This window comes from Acipenser ruthenus, chromosome 4 (genome assembly GCF_902713425.1).
Source record: "Acipenser ruthenus chromosome 4, fAciRut3.2 maternal haplotype, whole genome shotgun sequence".
In the NCBI taxonomy this organism is placed as follows: Eukaryota; Metazoa; Chordata; class Actinopteri; order Acipenseriformes; family Acipenseridae; genus Acipenser; species Acipenser ruthenus.
In genome coordinates, this window is record NC_081192.1 from 69421815 (window position 1) to 69441870 (window position 20056).

Genomic DNA, 20056 nt, shown 5'->3' on the forward strand with positions numbered 1-20056 from the left:
GTACACCAAGTCATCGCTCCAGAAGGGAAGCAATGTGGCAACCGCAGACTGGAGGAGAAACGGTTGCACTCGCTAAACAAGGGAGATTGACTGATGGTACAAATGGGGACGTGGTGTTTGTTTTGTTTGTTTGTCAAGTTTAATTGTACTGTTTGTTATTATTAGACAGCTAACACGATCCGGACTATACCCGGACAACAGTTCACAACTGTGCACGAAATTGTATTTCACCACGAGCACTATAGCACTCACTCTGGACTTGTGATCATGTGTATGTGTTTTGGTGCGTGTTCTACTGTGTTTATTCTAGTGTGTATTATTATTTCGGGGCTGCAACCCGTTGTTTTGAATCAGTTCAATACACATCACTGTATATTGACTGGGATTATTCTTTGCAGTCGCCAGACCGGGATTATAAATAAACGTATTGTTTTGACCGTGAACTTTGTTGTCTGTCTTCTGTTTCATAATCACATCACCACTAAACCTGCGCACTGCAAGCTATTTTCCAGTTTCTGGTAAGTTTATTTCAAGGAATGAATCCCAGCTGCGCACAGACATATATGGTACTGCATAACTACGGGTAGCAGAGTGGCCAATTTAGGTTTAATAACAAAAAAGGTACTGGAAAAAAAGTGCTAAACGTTTAAGTGACAAGCAGAACTACACAGCTGTATTAATTGACAGTGCAACTGTTTTACCCAATGTAATTTACAGTATAAAACGTATATCAATAAACCTTTGCAATGAAACGATAAAATATTTTTCATAAAATTGCCAAAATATAAAATAAAATAAAATGTCTTCTGTATTTTAACTGAAATTTCAAAGTCATTTTAAACTTTAACTATGTACAAGTCCGTTCACTTTTTAAAGTGTTCCATTAGCTGTTATACATGCTGCTGTCAAATTTGGCAAGCAGCTGTCTAGGAGGTGCAAATGAGGCAGAGGTCAGGCTGTTTCTCTGTAGTCCAAATCGAATGTGTTTTTGACAGCAGCTGCAGTCCCACTCTGTTTCGACTCACATCTTTAAGAAACGACATGAGAGAACACCCTCTCTACGTGCTCATTTTGAAATTGGAAGTGTCAACATCCTGATCGCACCAAATGCCATCTCTTCAAAACAGCGATTGGCAGCTGCATCAGTGTATTCATACACCTCAATCCAGAAACGTCCCGTGTTTTCCTTTTCAGTGAATTTGCAGGAAGACACGTTTCTCCACTGCGATTCCAACACCTCTGTTGGACAGACAAAAAAATACCAGGCAGCTCAGTCACAGCTGGCTTTGTGTCTGCAAAAATTGCCTTTGGGTTTAAAAGCTCCAGTTTAAAAGCTCCCAAGTTTCACATCTCTACCATAAGCGGTTTCAGAGAAGATTCTTAAATGTGTATTTTTGACTCTAAATTAATATTTTGATTACACTTTTACCAGTTTCAAAACGCTTGAGATCATTATATTTCTGAAATGGCCATTGTTAAAAAGAGAAATAACAAAAAACGTCAAAGTATGACTATTGTGATTTTTATTTATGTTTACCGGAGCATTTATACTTCTAAATTGTGCTTCACTGAATAGTATTCAATTATACGACAAGTTAAAAACTGCAGTTCATGAGCAGCACTCTCCATACAGGCAGAATTGCCAGACGCCTACCTCGCCTACCCTGTACTAGTACAGTCAGCACTCGCATATCCAACCCTATAAAATGTTGACTTCAGTGACGGTTAAATGGGTGGGTATCTGATTATTTCATTTCGGCCTGTTCCAACCCTTGTCCGTTTTTCAGAGAACACAAAAAAGATACAATATCAAAAATACATAGCTGAAAGGACTGTGTTTTAAAACAAGTCCGCTTCCATTTAGACGCTCTGTATTGGTTTTGTTGGTATAGTGCTATATTTTTAACAGAAATAGTATTTTAATTCATAACGATATGATTCTGAAAATATCACTTGCCAAAAGAGACAACACCTGGACTGTAATACAGTACATACTTTTAAATCTGGTTTGTATTGTAGCAGTATGTAAAATTCCCTGTTAACGACCCAACAGCAAAATAAAATCAAAATGTTACCCATGCACAGAACTGCGTACAACGTAAAAGGTAATGCAGTTTAGCAAAAGATTTAAAAAAAACAAACAAAAAAAAACAACAGTTTCAAGAATTAAAACAGTATCCAAAGTCAGTATTCAAAATTGCAGAATATAGTGCTCGATAAGACCCTAAAGTCACAGTTCACTTGCAAATGAAAATGCACAAAAACAACTAAAAATCATAGATTAAAAAAAAAAAAATACAGCACAGTATCTAAAACTGTTTACTGATTAACTGTTACTTTAAAGTAGCTTGTCTTTTCGCTTTGTTTTGGCTGCATTTGCGTCAGGTAAAATTGGAGGAAGTGCTGTGTAACTGCACAGACTGGCTTGGCATGCAAAGATGAAAAAAAAAATCGCTGGCTGTGACAGATACTGAAATAAATTGAAGAGATGGGCTTTGTATCAGAAAACTGGTGACGGAGTCGGAAATCCTGTGTGACGGGTAAGTGCATTCATTTGTTATATTTGAATACTCTCAAAATGACGAGATGTTGGGAGTCTCGATTGAGGTTGATATTTATGATAATAAGTTGCGAAAGTTAGTAAATTGAGTGCGAAGGTTGTTGCCAGTTATTGCGAAAAATGTGCGCATTTTAGCCTAGAGGGAATGCTGTGTATGACTCACCCTGCAAACCTTGCAGCTGTGCTTTTACCAGGTGAGCCACTCAGGGACCTCCTACAGGGTTTAAATTCATCCACGGGCAGAATAAAACAATCACAGCTGATCTTTTAATCAGACACAATCTCCCTTGCACTGTGTGATGTAGGTTGACTAAAGCAGACTAACATTACAGTTAGAGCCTTAATTAAGTTTTATCTTATAATTTATGATTGTGTGTTTAATTTATACTGTACATTACTTGAAGATGACACATAAAAAATGTGAAATGTCCATACAAGCTATTTTTCTTGTAATGCATGAACTCACCGACTCCTCATCCTGAATCATGTGTACTAAATTGTCCAGAACACGGGCCAGATTTCTGAAAAATACAAGTAGTGACAACATTAAGTACTGCACTGAACAACTTATTTTTAAGATTGTTGTTGAGTGTAACAAAATAACTGAAAATAAAAGGAAAAAAATAAAGACTTACTTGGATTTGATGTTGTTGAAGTTTTTTCCCAGTGCTAAATGTTGAATGGATCTGTTCTTGCTTAGCCATACCACTAGAGTTGTAAGATCAGAATCCAACCCTTCTCAAGAAAATACATACAGTTACATTATTTAAATGTAGGCACTTCTAACTTATTGGAACAGGTTTACATGTGCTGTGATTTCTTACAGATTTAGAAGTGTATAACATTTCCTGCAACAGATTATTACTGTGCTATGAATGTGCTTTGAATGTACTCTGTACTGTTTACACAGTGCCCCTTTGTCATTTCTCACATGAAACATGAAAGCATTCAAACAAAGAACCATAATTATCGTTCAAATAAACTCAGATTAGAATTTTCTACAAGGTCCCGGTCAAATTTAGCAGTCTTGTAAATTACTTCTTATAATACGAATTCACTTAACACAAATTTCCTGTTAGTGCAATTATTTTGGAATTCGTATTAGCGAGAATTGACTGTATGTGCATTCAAAGTATTTTTAAGTTATTCATCTCTATTCAAATGTTAAGTGCTGTTATTTGAATGTACCCCTCTGGATGATCACAGTGGATGATACTGAGCAGATTGCATACTGTACAGACAAAAATGAGCTCCCTGATAAAGGTTCATAGTTTTAACAAAATCTCTGCCAAAATTGCACATATACGGTTAGACCATGATCATTGGTATGTGACTGTGTAAGAGGCCTTCATTACTTATGCCTATGTTATAAAGTGTCACTCACAGGGTTAAGAATACTACATTTCTGAATTAAATTGCATGGCACTTTTTCCGTATTGCAATACTACCAGCACTTGATTAAACTGCATCAAACTCTTGAACAAGTTTGAACAAATGACAGTGTAATGAACACTGAACAAGTTTCCTTCAAGTGCAGAGCACTGCAGCTGATGGTAACTGTAAGGTAATGCATAGAGGGTAGTTGTTGAGGTCGCTAGGCAAAGAGTGGAGTGGAAACAATACGTTGGTAAAGTGAACAAAAAGTTTATTTTGGCAGCCAAAAATAGAAGTAAGATGAAACTATATATGTACACACACATATATATATAAACTCTAGGAAACACTAAGCAAAAATAATAAACATCTCTGGAGTACACGGCTACTCAACCAAACTAACATTGCAGCTATAATGGACTCCCTCACAAGGACCCCATCCCTCACACTAGCCAGCCTACAATGATCTCCCGAGAGGTTTTATACACCCACCTGGTTATGGCTCCTCCCCCTTGGAGTAAACGAAAACTAAAACGAATCTATTCAACTGATGAAGCATATTAAACTGATTCAGTGATGCATATAGCTCCATCACTGCTAAATACCCCATCAACATATATAAAATTAACATCATACCTTTTAAAATATGATTGTTACCCCAACCCTCTCTATGAAGTGATTCCCCCTCCATACACTAACACACTTTCAGCCCTGGTTAAGTGCGGCCACCAAACATGCCTCAGCTCTCCAGCTTTACTCTTTAGCTATATGGTAAGTAACACTTTTTAATAATAAAACCCTTTCTCTCTTTTACAGATATATTTGCTTAACGTTGATTGCTCCTGTTATTACTCTCGAAATAATGTTCACCTTATTCCAAAAATAACTCGTTTTTTTAACATAAACAAGTAACCTCTTTTTTCTCCTTTTACTGGCCTCTTCACCACTCCAGCCCCAGGACAAAACCCAACGCTGCCAACAGTAAATTCATTACATTCTTTTTTCCCTTTGACAATCAATTATTTTTGTTCTTTTAAAAGCAACTGTGCCATATAGATAATATTTTTAACAGGACCATGTTAACGGTAATGGAGGAAATGAAAGTCTGTGGTCATTTTTATTGATGAAGTTCGGGAGCAGCTTCCTCACAGTAACAGAATACAAGTACGTCTTTACCAGTACCTAATGTCAGCTCAGGTTTCCTTTACAGCTTAAATCACTGTGCAGTCATTGAAAAAAAAAAAAAATTATATATATATATATATATATATATATATATATATATATATATATATATATATCTTACCGTTATCTGAAATATCCAGGCTTGAAATGTTTGGAATTTCTGCAATGCAGCCTTCTAAAATCTGAGAACCTCCAGATCTTAACTGAAGTAATGGAACAAACAAAATACTCAATTAGAATTTTTACTTTTTTGTTGTTTCTTTTAGAAATAACCACCATCTACTACTGACCCACCTACTCCCGACATTGTCAAATGTAACTGTTTAGTGAAAGCATTAATTTCTACCACAGAAGATAGTTCCACATTTCTGGGTACAGCGATACCTTGTAGTTTCACAATTTGACACTTCATTCACATATGCTATGTTGACAGCAAATTTGGCAGATACTTACATATACAATGGGGTGTATTCAACTCAACTTAATGGTTTCAAATCTAAATGCCGCCATCCTTTTAATCACTAATTCATTTTCACTGACTCGCATTCACTTACAGATGTTTGAATTTCAACACATTGATACACATTTCAGTGGTGGTATTTTCACTGTTTAGATCAATTGAATATACCCATTGTTCTCTATTGTTTAAGGTTTGGTTGGTAATTTCCTGCATTATTTCACAGAGCAATTAAAAAAGCATTAAACAATGTTCAAAAAAAAAAAATGTACAATTTCTTCATGTTGCAAAACTCTAGGGTTTGTTTGCTGAACACTGTAACAAATAAATGTATTAATCGGGCAGAATGTAAGCAAGCTATTGTGTAAAGGAACAACAGTTAATAATTTGGTTAGTAAGCTGGGTACTTACACAGTGACCAAGCTACGGAAGGCAGTCAGAGAATAGAATGGTACATATCAGTGCAAATAAGGACATGCTACATATATCAAGTTAGTAGAACTTAGTCAAGCCAAGTAACCAAGGATAAAAGGTCAAAACAATTATTTAAAATGGAAACAAAATGACAGCACTTTGAATGTTTTTCTTCAATATATTGTATTTTGCAGGTGTTAGTCTCTTCTATACCCTCTGTTTCAGTAAAACAGAACAGCATGTTTTTAATTGAGTTCTAATTTGAAAGGAATGGTCTCTATAAAGCAAAGAAAGCTCAACAACAAAAAGAAAATAAATATGTAAAGCAAACACCAGATACAATGCGATTTTTCATCGGGCGACAAGACACTTTTGTAGCGACATGACCATGCACACCTCAAGCAACGCAACAGATTAGAAAACTACCAAATCTATAAAACTATTAAAAATTGCAAAACTATGATCAAGACTGGTACATATTCATCAACATGATGTGGAAATGTTGAGGTTCTTCACTGATGGTATTTCAACATATATGGCAATAAATCATACATACCAGGTTTATCCAGTTTCTTTGAAATGGACTCCCATATATTATATTTAAACTCTGTATCTTTATAATTGCGATGATCTTTGTCATAAAGCTACATGATATAAATCCTGCACTATCTTTTGTTTCACCTCGTCCACAAACATTTTTAATATCACCAAGCAGACATGATAAAAAGGCTCTTAAGACGTATCAAACAAGCGGCAATACAAACCGAGAACACTGCTTAGTCAGCGGACTTCTCCCTAATCGCCTCCTGCTTTAGTGCAGGGAATACCAGTACATTTACCTTCTAATACGCTATTTGAGAAAGGGTTACAGACTAGTACGCTGAAGGACAGAAAACGTTTTTGATGATTCAAATTCAGACCTGAGCCTGACCCGAAAATTACATTTTTTTGACCCGCACCCTAACCGCAAACCGTGAAAAAGTTCACATTCTGACCCGACGGGTATCTGACTCAATGCAGGACTCCAGTCTGGGGTGTGAAAGTATAGGTTCTATTAAATTTTGTCGCATCGCTGCACATTTTCGCGTGTCGCATCGTGTCTGGTACATAGGGGCCTTAACCTTACTGGGGGGTGCAATTTTTGAAAAAAACTTGTTGTCCAAGGGACAAAATGTGAGAAAAATCTACTTGTCCTTCTTAAAAATCTACTTGCCCCCTCCCTGTCACACAAAACACACACAAAAAAGAAGAATATAACTTGTAGGATTTTGGTTTTATTTAACAGTGAACACAATCAATCAATCAGTGATTAACAGGGGCGGATCTAGCCTTGTAGCTTGATGGGTTCACTAAATTCTTCAAGATACACAAAAGGTTCCCTGTGACCTCACCTCACCTCAACAAATGTATAACATACTTTAAGGAAATCTTCCTTTCAGTGCAGTTTGGAACACATTTGTTAGTAAATTTCAGTAATATACTAAGAGTACAACTATAATAAGCAATATTTGGAAGTTATTCAAATATAAAAAAAGCTTCTGCCTGTTTTTTCCACTCTTTCTCTATATGCTGAATCCAACTCCTCATGGTACAGGTGTTGCATCACAGATACGAAATCATTGCCAACTATTACTGCTGCTTTGTGGAATTCTGGTTTTTCTTGACGTGCTTTCAGTTTTGTAACTGCTGAACCCTAGATCTGTAAAGGACTTGTGTATAACCTGTCAAGTTTCTTTGTATTTTTTACTGTTTTTCTACTACAATGCATGCAATATTTACAGTAGGCTCCATCAAATTCTGCAAAAACAAAATATGTTTTTTCCTTTATTTCTATTATATACTTATTTATTTTAAACAGTGTGCAACATTTTACAGCTATTCATCTAACATCTTGTCCCATGATGGCTAACTGGAACACTGCTGCAGCAGAGGGATCCTCGTTTCATACCCTGATGGCTTTTTTTTTTCTCTGTACTACTCTCACTGAAAAATAAATACATAAATGAATGAATATATAAACAAACTGCCATGAGATTTACAGTCAATATTTTAAAATAATAATACAATATTGTACAAATCTCATATATAAGCATTTGTTTCTATCATTATAAACATATTTGACAATCTTCATGTTTTAATAGTTTCAGAAATCGATGGATTTAGCATGTCCAATAAATAACTAATATCGCTTTCGTTCAAATCTAGTATTTAATAGCCTAGGTTAGCAACACTGACATCGAAAGAAAAACAAAAATCATTACATTTTTTGCCAGGGTAAGTTTGTCTTGAAATGCTTCTAAACAGTAAAGTTCAAGTTTTACTGTACACGCTTAACCACAAAGTTGACTCAGAAATAATTGTATAAATTACACAACATGATTTTTTAAATCCGCTAATACCTCAGCATCTATGGTGTTTTTTTTTTTTGTTTGTTTTTGTAACTTTACTAGATTGCTGAATTTAAATGTCAGGTTCATGAATTAAGAAAGCAGCATCACTCATTTGCGAATTTACAAAAAATGGAAATAACACCTTAAATTGAAAAGATTAGTCTGTGCACTGCCAGAGGTTCTCTTGGCAGCCATTTGTGGATTTCTTTGTAACCAATAGAAGATCCGCTTTTCCCACAGCTAGCCAATCAGAAGTGATAGGGGTGGGATGTAAACGCTTTTTGAAATGTTTGTGCTTTGGTGCTAGACTTCCGCAATTCAGTTTTCAAAAACTTGCGTGGCTCTAGAAATATACCCGGAGTGTCTTTCTAGCAACAGAATGAACATAGGAAAAATAAATAAATAAAAACGACATGTCCGACGGGCAAAGTATAACGGCAAAACTTGTCCCGGGCGTCGGGCGATACGAATCGCACACCCCTGCCTTAGTTTATTTGTCAGTATCCTGCAAGTTTCAGCAAGCAGCTTCTAAGTTTTTTTTTTATATCAGTAAACAAGGTAGTTTAAACTCTTGTTGTTCTACATGCTCTTACCTCACAGCAACTAAGATCTAGAGATACATCCTTCAGGTGAGGGTTGCAAGCAAGGCCTAGTAAAAGTGATCTGGGGAAAAGAGAGGCGATGTTAAACAAGGTTAGCTATTTCTCAAACAAAACACTAGTATAAGCTGAAAATAATTGAATTCAAATGAATTCAAATGCCCAATACTTGCACTTCAGAAAAATGTACCTGCTGGAGTGTACAGTACGGGGACAGCATCATTATGAACACATCAAAACAAATATGTATTGTTAAAGAAAATTAATTTTGGTAGTTATGTTTTTTATTTCAGTCACTGGTTTATTACATGCTACTTGTTATAACGGCATGGCAAATCAACTTTTTTATTGATCAAGCTCAGTAGGAAGCCATATCATCCATCTAAGAGATTCTGAAGTTATGCTTCACTTACAAAAGTTAAGCTAAAATGTTTTCAAAAGTGCAATGAATAACATAACAAGGCTTACTTCAGTGCTTCAGGAGGGAGTTTGGTGCCTGACATAGTAATGCTTGATAAAGCCAGAGAACTACTAAAGAACTGTTTGAAGGATGGTGGGACATCTTTGCCTTTCCTGTTTGAAAAACAAATAGATAAATGCACCCATTTCAATAATTCCGTACATGTTTCAGCTCTAACCCTAGAACACCTTATCCTTTGATTGGACCAAATTATAAACACTATGATAACTTTGTGCAATTCTTTTAACGATAATGCTGCATAAAATGGCTAGCTAAATTCCAGTTGTTGTTTTTTTTTTTATTTGGAACTTTTTAAATTTCTGCTACAAGTATAGCGGTGCCATAATTAAAATGCAACCTTTGGGCTGTACTTTGAAGTATTCCCTATTATAACTAAACCTGTCAAAATTGGACATCGTTTGCCTGAAAACCACCATCACATTGTTGTTTTACATCAGATCCTTCATATTTTGGGATGCTAAAAGATCCACGAACATGAGTTTATATAAATTTCTGTTCTCATGACAAAACATAGAAACCATTATCAGATCATCCGAATTGAAGGGTTAAACATGAATGTAAAAATCACTTGGACAATCCTGCTTAGTGTTTGGATGTATAGAATGGTCTGTTCCATTCAACCATCCCTTAAATATTTTAGTTGCTTCTACATTAGACAGTATTTAATCTGTAAACCTTGGTGTGATTGCTAAATTGCCCATGTGACAGGCAGTGACAAGAACATGACTGAATTGTTTTCAGCAGTAAAGAGTTTGTGAGATGCCAAGTCAGTGAAAGACCTTCAAATGCTGTCAGACATGCAATCTCCAACATCATACTTTTCAGCACCATAAGCGGATGTACTGTACCAGGTCTATTTTGGCAGACTGGCACCTTCAGATTTTGAAGAGATTAGGCCCTTCCTTATGGAAACAAAGGCTTGGTGTCAAGTTATCAGTGGCATTCATTAGTCTGCATGTATTAATGATAACAAAAAAAAGATATTTAAAAAAACAGGATCAACGTTCCATCACAGATTGAATAATGACTGTTTTCCATGACATCCAAAATACAACTTTAAATTGTTGTAATAACTTAGCAGACACTAAGGGGTAGATGTACTAAGGGCCAGTCGCAGCGCAAACATACCACAAATTACATTTTCGTTGCAACAATTCGCAAAGTGCACATTTTGTCGTATGTACTAAGAGAAAATATGTTCATGAAAAGAGCCGCAATATACTCATTTAAATATTTGTTGCGAGATCTCTAGCATACATTGCGAGAGTCGTGCGACATTGTTCAAATAAATAGCAGGAGTTGAGTTGTGATTTGCTGCAGCAGAGGGTGCCCGAAGGATAACGTCTATACATGCAAGGGTGCAAGAATCAAAATAACATAGTTTTTGTTAAATGTCATACAGTAGCCCCTCGCTAAACCGGACATGTTTGTCTGACATAAGGAGGTGTCAAGTTTAAAAACAATACAATAAAATCACACATACATTTACATTTACAGTTCTTGATGTATTTTAAATTTAAAGCATTGTGCTGAAATAACACTAATGTGTTTTGGGTAGGCTACACATTACATTATGTACAAATATAAATGTGTACAGTAGGCCTATACAGTATACAGTACAGTAGTACTACTGGTAACACAAAATAAATAATGCTGCTGCATTGTACAAATTGGTGTACAATGCAAAAAATATATATACAATTTTAAATATTTCATCATACAGCAGTGTGTACGACCTGTACAAGGTGACTCAACCACATGTGAGTGGCACATCTCAAATTTGTGTTCCAGTACCAGTACACCTGTTGCGCACATGGAGCCCTCAGTTGTTCTTATGGCATAAAACAAGACAGGCTACACCAGAAGAATGAACTTGGTTTTACTGTATATGCTGTAGTCACTCTATAGGAGACTTTATGGTCAAATCTTACTATAACATCACCTAGCACATAAACCTTGAATAAGACAGAGATTTCACAAAGGACATTCCCTTACTAATCAAGTTGGGATAACATGAAGATGTACCTGTGAGAGAAAACAGTCTTGGAGAAGTTTAAAACTGCCAGGTGTTGTAGACAGCCTCGTGTAAGTGCTCCACACATCTGAAAAACATAAAAGGAAGGTAACATATTTATACACAAGTTCTTTTTTCTGGTACAAACTATTAACCATAAGATCAACTGTTCAGGATGTTAAACTTACCATATCAAGTGCACAGTCGGAGTTGGATACATCCAGGACAGTAAGGCTGTTGGGTAGAGCCAGGAAACTGTACAGATTCTTAATAAAGAAAAAAAGAAACATTAATGAATATGAGGTTTGAGCAGTAACCGGCGCTCCAGATAAGGTTTTGGGTCTGGGAGTAACTTGCCCTCTAAGGCCCTGTCCACACTACATAACCGATCTCGAGAACCGTAGTTGAAACCGTTCTCATTAATTCAGCTCAAAGCGTCCACACTGAAGTACCGTTTCATGCTTAGTCAGGCTTACTGCGTCCACACACTATTAGAATAGTTTGGTTACAGTTCGTAGCAGCGCAATGAACAGTGGAAATTAATACGATAGTATCCCACCATGCACCGTATTTTATTTTAAAATAATGTGTTATGCCCCATATTAACATAGGGCCATATGCTAAACTTAGTTTTTACCTTCATATCTTGCCTGAGCCTAATTCTGGTCCCCTTAATTTTATTTCAAACAGAGCTGACAAATTACGTGAATTGTTCATCCCCGATCCTACTTTTAACTTGTATTTCATTTTTTGCAGTCGCCTTATTTAACGTTGTGCTTTTGTTATTTTCCCCACTAGTTTACTAGAGATGTCCTGACAGATTTATTTTTTTTAAGCACAAAAGTCATTCAGGCGCCTGTATTTTGCCAAACATACCACAAAGCATTTTGGGATATTGGAGGATACACAAAAAATGTAGTACAGTATTACAGCATCCACCCTTCTGATACACCGCACTACCTGATGCAATCTAATATTAAACGCTGTGTAGTGTGGACGCAAACTGTATTTAGCACTTTTAAGGCGGTTTAAAGGCAACTAATACGGTTTAAAGGTATAGTGTGATAATTTTAAAAATGTATTTTCAGGGGGTAAAATGCAACATTACCTTGAAGTCATGACTAATTTCGATAAATACTGTACAATCTTTCATGGTAATGGGGTAGGCATTAAAAAAGAGCCTTCCATTTTAACTGCAATGTTACATTGAACTACTGTACAACCACACGTGTGTGTTCAGGTTCTTTATCGGGTCAGCGCATTTTTTTCAAGGTATCACGCTGACTCTGCAAATTAATTACATTACTTATATTTTAACATTAAATTCTTAAACTCAGTGAACATGTTAAAACTTCAATATTAAGCCATACAGATAAATAAATTAAGGAAATGCATTAATAAGTTATAAAACAGTTCGTTCAATATTATAGGCACCTTTTTTTAGAGGTTGCCTCTGACGATTGTTCCAGATGGATTTGTAGCTGGAATGGGGTGTTTACGCTTCAACCTGTGTAGCTTCGAATTTTTCATATTCTTACTGTGAATGGCTGCAAAGTCAACAGAGCTAGCCAGAGACTGGATAATGTTGTTGGGTTGGTTTTTCTTGTCTACAGTTTCCTAGTAACTGAAGGCATTGTATTCTGGGAGATTTAGTTGTTAGTGGAAGTTTTAGGGGAGGCAGACAAGCTGTGCAGCAAAACTGCTATGCATACTTTTACGCATTCAATTTAAATGTAGTGCGTATTTCAGATTTTTTAATACATAAAAATGGCAGGTACACAGCTTATCAGGACCGCTGCCTGCAACCATGTACACTTTTACATTACAATCTTCTTCCAGAGTCTTTTTTTATCGAGAACTCCATATTATTTTTTTTATTTTTTTGAAAGCAGAGAATTCTTTTCTTTCCCCAAAGCTAATTTAAGATGTAAGGACACATGCCCCCTTGCAAGTACTTCCAGCAGTTGGAAGTTTAAAAAAATCTTCAAATGTTCTGTTCGCTTAGAAACTACTAACAGTTTCTGTCTAACAGTTTACATATTTTATATCCTTGTCATTTTATATTGCCACATAACTTCTGTTTATAAAAATAACTATAGATTACTATAATAATCCAAAGGCATTTGCTATTGTTCTACAACAATATGAAAATCACAATCCATCCAATATGTTTAACCTAATCCAAAAAACTAATTAAAATACAGCACCAGTATCCTTATACATAATGTTGTTTGTATTCTAAAAGTCTTACATTTTGATTTATCCAACTATGGCTGTACCTTTCACCCTGTTGGCCAACCACATCATACAAGAAAATGAAAAAGTAACAGTATTGTTTGGAAGTCACAGGGTAAGAGAATACTAGTGGTTGTCAATAATACAATATATTTCAATAGACAACTGCCAGAGCAGCTGTGGCATAGCAGCATGAACGCAATGCTAAATAAGTATGTAAACTGGACATGATACATTGAAAGGTTAAAGGCCGTATTGTACTTACAGAGGTCTAAACATGCCCACCTGATTTACAAACCTTAAACAAATTATTACACTGTCATTCAGTCCTAGTGCACAAACTGCACCTATACTATTAACTGTGTTTGTGTGAATCACTGTTTTGTGTTACTGTTGATGTCAACTTCCTAAGGAAGGCTGAATTAATCCCGTGACTGAGACGAGCTCACAGTTCAATTGTTGTGAACAAAAGATCTGACCTCAGGAGTAGGATTAATTCTCGATTTCTGAGGAAGTTGTTTTAATTGTACTTCTTTTTTGAAGGGTTGGAATGAGCTAAGCAACAGACTGGCGTGACTAATTTGAACATCAGAATTAATGGCTCATGAGTCAAAGGTACTTGTCAACTGTAGCACACTTTTGAGTAAATGGGCTGTCTGAAACATTTATATTGTAAATGGCATTCTTGCTATGTATTCTGTAATACATAAAACCTGAATTTTATCACAATGGGCAAGACAACAGATCTGACTTCATTCCCTAGTCTGATAAACCTAACATCTTACCCTGGTGTTTATAAAACATGTTAAAACTTCTTTAGGGTCCGCACTTACTTATGTAATGTGCCTCATTATTGCTAAAATGTCAGGACCACCACAAGGTTGCCACCTCAGCGCTTACTGTTCTAGCAGTATATGTTGTGCTTGCTGATCCTGCACATTGGTCTCAGCTGCTATTACTATAGTGATGAATCCTATTTATATGATCCCAAAAGTAAGAATGCAAGTGCTACAAATGGACTGTCAGGTTGCCTACTTAGGAAGATGGCTGGAAACCTTAAAGAGTTAGTAGCTGGGTTCCAAAAAAATATAGCGTTATACGTCCCAGCATGTTGCTACAACTGTTTAAATGATTTACCTGTACTTTTTCTTTTCATTGTAAACATCCTGTAAACTTTTTACACATAACTTTAAAGTCTGTTTCAAAGCTCTTTTCAAAATGACCGTTCCAGTGCAATAAAAGAAAACAAAACATAATAATAAGTGCTCTGGCTTTCCTGTTCCATACCACATGGATTGTTATTACCTGTTACCTGTGTTACCTGTTTGACAATGTGAAAATAATCCTTACACTATTAGTACACCAGAGCAGATACTTTGAAAAGAGCTTTGGAATTTTACAGTTATAAGTGTAAAAAGGGACAAAAATCTACTTGTGCTTCTTAATCTGCTTGTTGTTCTTAAAAATCTACTTGTCCCATCCCCATCTCACAAAATATATATTTTTCTTTTTTCTTGAACACATAGTTGAAAAGACTACAGTTAAGACTACTTTCCTAATTTAAACAGCATCTGTTATTATATAGTATTTTTACCTCATGCAGAGAAAAAGGAATCACGCAGCTGCCTTAGTTTCAGGAATAAGTTATGATCATGTATCACTTCAAATAATAAAGCACGCAGCCTTATAAAGACACATTGGAATAAACACCATTGGCATTACTGGCAGTCTGTAGTTTTTACAGGGCACGATATAAAATGCTTTGCTGGAGAGAAGGACACATCTTGTGTCAATTGGAGCCCCCCCTGAGTTAACCAGTTTTGCGTAGAAATACATTGTCAGATAAAATGCCAGAAATACCTAAAAGAATACACAAAATATTTTTCTTCACTAGGCTTCCGAATGATAGATAGGCCATCAATTAAATTAAAATGACACATTTTTTGGGGGTATATTGATGTCAGTACCCGTCTTTTGTCTTTCTACAAGTTAAACCCTAGGCTAGCTTTTCAGCACCTGTGCCTAAAAAAAAAAAAGAGAGAAAGCAACGACACAATTGTTTGCATAATTTATATAAATTTAAATCTATGCTTATTTAAAAAAGTGTCTGATTCATAAGATGTGAAACACTGAAACTATAATAAGCAATACCTGGGAGGTACTAAAATATAAAACTTGTTTTAAAATGTTTTAAAGCTCCTGCCTGTTTTTATCTACTTTTTCTCTATCAATTGAATTCAACTGCTGGTGTAGCGGTGTTGTAGTTTGTCCCCTCGGGTATGCATTACATTTTCATATCACACACTACCCTGTAGGAACTGTACTGTTAATTAAAACAACGGTTTAAAGTAAAAGACATTTATCACCATTGCAGTTACTTAAAAAGACAAGAACAGTGCCAATAACACAAATTGGGTAAAAACACTTCTCATCTGAGACTCATCAGAGACATCTGCAGGGCCTAGAATAAAAGGTGTCAACCACAACCTGTAAAGGGGGTCAGTCAAAGGTTGTCAGTTTCCACGAAGAGATCCAGTTAAAATGAAATCAAGAATTCTAACGAAACAGTTCACGTGATGCTTAACAAAGAGGCACAACCTGACCATACAGCAAATGCCTATATAACCAAACAAAAAAAACTATTTGTTGCTCTTGTCGTATCAAGCTTTTATGCTGTTTTGCTTTGATTATCCTGCTTTGACTTTCAGCTTCCAACAACAGGACGAAGTGATAGAGGCAGACTGGTTAAACCTGTCATAAATCAACCAATCTTGTTCAGCCGAACAAGTTAGAATCTACGGGAGCACGAACTATGTTAGACCTTATAGGGATTGAAGATTCTATGGACCAAGCACATAGACTGTGTGTGACAGAGATAGAATGATTCTTGGTGTTAGATCTCCCTCCTGACCTGTGAGGGCGCTGTGTAAAGGGAACAGAGTGCCCTGGACTGCATGGCCCGACAATTCATTCCCAGGTTTAAAAGGAAGTCGTCATCTAGAAAGGGGGCGGAGCTCCAGAGCACTAACTCATCGACCCGGAAGGGAAACGATGTGGCAGCCGCAGATTGGAGGAGCGGCTGTGATCGTTTACCAAGGGGTCATGAGTGATGGTACAAATAGGGGACAGAGCGACGTGATCTGTTCCTTAGTTTATGGTTAAGGAAATGACCCGGAAGGACCTGTGTTAAATACTGTTTTGTTTGTTTTGTCTCGTCTCTAATTGTTACTTCTTGTTATTAGTAGATGGCTAACATGTTCCGGAGCTGTCGCTTGAGGCCAGCACGAACCCAGAGATCGCTACACCTGTGTCACGATAAATAATTGTATTAGCACCACGAGCACTGCAGCACGCACCCAAGACTGGTGACCTTGTTTGTATAGTGTGTGTGTAACTGGACTGTGTTTATTATTTGGGACTGCAAACCCTTTATTTTGAACAGTGCAATACACATTGCTGTGTATTGCCTGGGATTATTGTTTGAGGTCACCAGACCTGGATTACACCATTAAAGACTTTCTAATTGGATTATCTCCTGATTAAGCACTGCATCACTTCTGCACCTGTACACTGTTAACCACTTTGCCACAATGGCGTATGCTTTTTTTTTTCTTATTCATTGTCAGAGTAGAAAATTGTGGGTGTTGTCGAGTGTTTGAAAACGAGACATTTGGAACGTGGTCTCAGGGTGCACAGGAGTCAAATATGGGTCAAAGGTCAAGTATAATCTTCTAGACGAATATGCCATCTTGACGTCACTACTGTGGTATTATGCCTTTTTTCTGATGCAAATATAGCCTTCATCCATGTATATATAAAGGTGCACTCCACTTATAACAGACTCCAAGGGGCAATAGAAGTCAGTACTTTATAAATAAAGTACGTAGTAAACACAATTCGATATGCTATATGTAACTGCGAACATAAATGCCTTAAATATAAACAATACAAGAAAACTTAACTGCCAAGTTAAGGGGTTTATTATTTGTACAAAACACACCCCTGTGGGCCGTACAGTGTAATAAGTAGTACCATTTTACAAATTTGTACTTTCGGTAAATGTAATTAAAATTATATACGTTATACCTTATACGTAGTGTTCTGCATTTCCGGTTTATTCCGAATTTTACCAATTTTTTTTTTTTTTTTTTAACTGAATGTTGGTTTTTACTGATTTATACCTGATTTTTTGTCTACCATTCAATATCTTCCTGGTACTATTTTCTAGGAAATACACAATATTTTGATTAAAATGCTGTTTTATTTTGAATCCGATATTGTAATAAGCCCTGCATTGCATCCTAGGATAAAGCAGGTACGTTTAGTACTGTGCTTTGCTGGACAGACATTGTTTATTGCAGAGAGGTGTGTATTGGTGACTTCATGCGACAGTACTGTCCATCAGCTAAAACACTGCCTAACGCCAACAATCTTAATCGTAAATATTTGACAGAAAATGATGATGCTTTAGTTGGTAAACTTATGGAACGCATTGATGGGAATATCCAGTGTGATTTTTGACGCGTCTCCCAGTAGCTTGCACTGTCCAGTTCTGTCAATTTTCTTTTTAGGATTTCAAGGCGAATAAACCTGGTTTGTTTTGTGCTGATGTCATGTTCATTTCTTCTGCAGATACTATTTCCGATTGCCCAAATGTTCGCAAAGTACCAGCTAACTTGGAAAAATGTGGCCTCGACTTGCACAGATTCTGCTTCATTATACATGCCAGGGACATTAAACTTTATCAGAAACCAGAACTGCTACGCATCATATTCCACATGTAAAGTGTGAATACTGAGATTTTTTTCCCTGATTTTTTTTACCGATATTTCAATTAAAAACATTTTTTTTTGTTTTACCGATTTTATCCCTATTTTAAACTCCCAAAGAATCCCAGGAATTATTTTTAAAGATACAAATTGAAAATGTGGAACATTAGTTGTACATTTAAACTGTACAATGGCTGTGCCAAAAAAAACATAGAAGAATAAAAGAAAACAGCAACTGTTTTTCCTGACGTCACAAATGCCACCGTGGCTGTCATTTACTGTACCGGATTTACCTTATTTGCGCAAAATAATGTATCTACCTATGGAACAAGGTAGATATTAAAGGGTACTGTATGTATTAAATTGTACGTATTAAATGCAAAAGACCTGCCTGTGGAACGGGAAAACTGTATGTATTAAACCGTATATTCGTTATAAACGAGTCTGTTTTAACCAAAGTAATTCCCCATTAAAACCCATGTTGTTTGGCAGGGACATGCCTCCTCAATGCGCTGTAAACAGAACTCCGTTCTAACAGGATCCATTATATTCCAGGGCTGGCAATGGAACATCAAATAATGTCTTTTTAGCGGTTTGTAAACACTACAGAAAAACTTGGCAGTAGGCATGGTGTTCTTTTCTTTGTACACCTCACCAGATTTTCTTCAAACGTAATGACTATCAGCGTGACCAAATAGCTTGATTTTTGTTTCATCACTCCATAAAACCTTTGACCAGAACTCGTATCCATCATTCAAATGCCGTTTTGCAAACTTTAAGCGATTGTCCTTGTGATGTTTTCCTAAGAGTGGCTTCTTCCTTGGTCTGTGACCATTGAGACATTGCCATGCAATACTCGACCTACGGTTGAAATGGAAACACCAGTCCCACTTGCAGCCAATTCACTTTGAATATCTTTGGCCGTCAATCTCATATTTTTATTAACCTTCCTCACTATTCTTCTACTTCTTCTTGGTGAAAGAACCTTCTTTCTTCCAGACTGAAGGAGCGTTGTGACAGTACCATGAGTCTTGTACTTCTTGATAACAGAAACTATAATTGAAATTGGGATACTCTGATGCTTGGAAATTTTCTTGTATCCTTCTCCAGCTTTATGACATTAAATCATTTTCTGCCTAAGGTCTTCAGATAGCTCTTTACTTTTTCCCGTATTGACTTATTGGTAATGACATCAATCATCCTATGCCTAATCCTTTCATCCTCTCTAAAGATGTTCACCTACAACCCAGCATTTTCTAGACTTAGAATTAGGTTATGCATTATCATATTGAAATTTCAAGTACCTTGTAGACAAAACTATCACAGCATCAAAGGGTATGAATACTTTTGAATTAGCATTTTTGAAAAGTTTTGAAAAAAAATGTTGAAATAAATAATTGTAGACATCTATTTCTTGTAACTTTTACCTCACCCACAAAAACAAAACTTTTGCTACAAAAGATTTTTCCTAAAATTCTTTGTTTTCGAGAAATTTCTAGAAATTATAGATTTCCAATGGGGTATGAAAACTATATATATATATATATATATATATATATATATATATATATATATATA

At 36.1% G+C, this 20056-nt stretch overlaps 1 protein-coding gene across 4 annotated transcripts in view; it reads right to left on the reverse strand.

Moving 5' to 3' along the window:
• The window catches only part of LOC117399664 (F-actin-uncapping protein LRRC16A-like), a 118586-nt gene that overhangs the window by 56297 nt on the left and 42233 nt on the right, over positions 1 to 20056 (reverse strand). For all 4 annotated transcript variants that reach the window (XM_034917429.2, XM_059022711.1, XM_059022710.1 and 1 more), the window contains exons 15-21: positions 11663 to 11740; positions 11486 to 11562; positions 9448 to 9552; positions 8974 to 9043; positions 5241 to 5322; positions 3196 to 3295; positions 3027 to 3081 (exon numbers count right to left, since the gene is read on the reverse strand). In XM_034917429.2, the coding sequence (XP_034773320.2) occupies positions 3027 to 3081; positions 3196 to 3295; positions 5241 to 5322; positions 8974 to 9043; positions 9448 to 9552; positions 11486 to 11562; positions 11663 to 11740 (567 nt within the window). The remainder of the gene's footprint in view (positions 1 to 3026; positions 3082 to 3195; positions 3296 to 5240; positions 5323 to 8973; positions 9044 to 9447; positions 9553 to 11485; positions 11563 to 11662; positions 11741 to 20056) is intronic.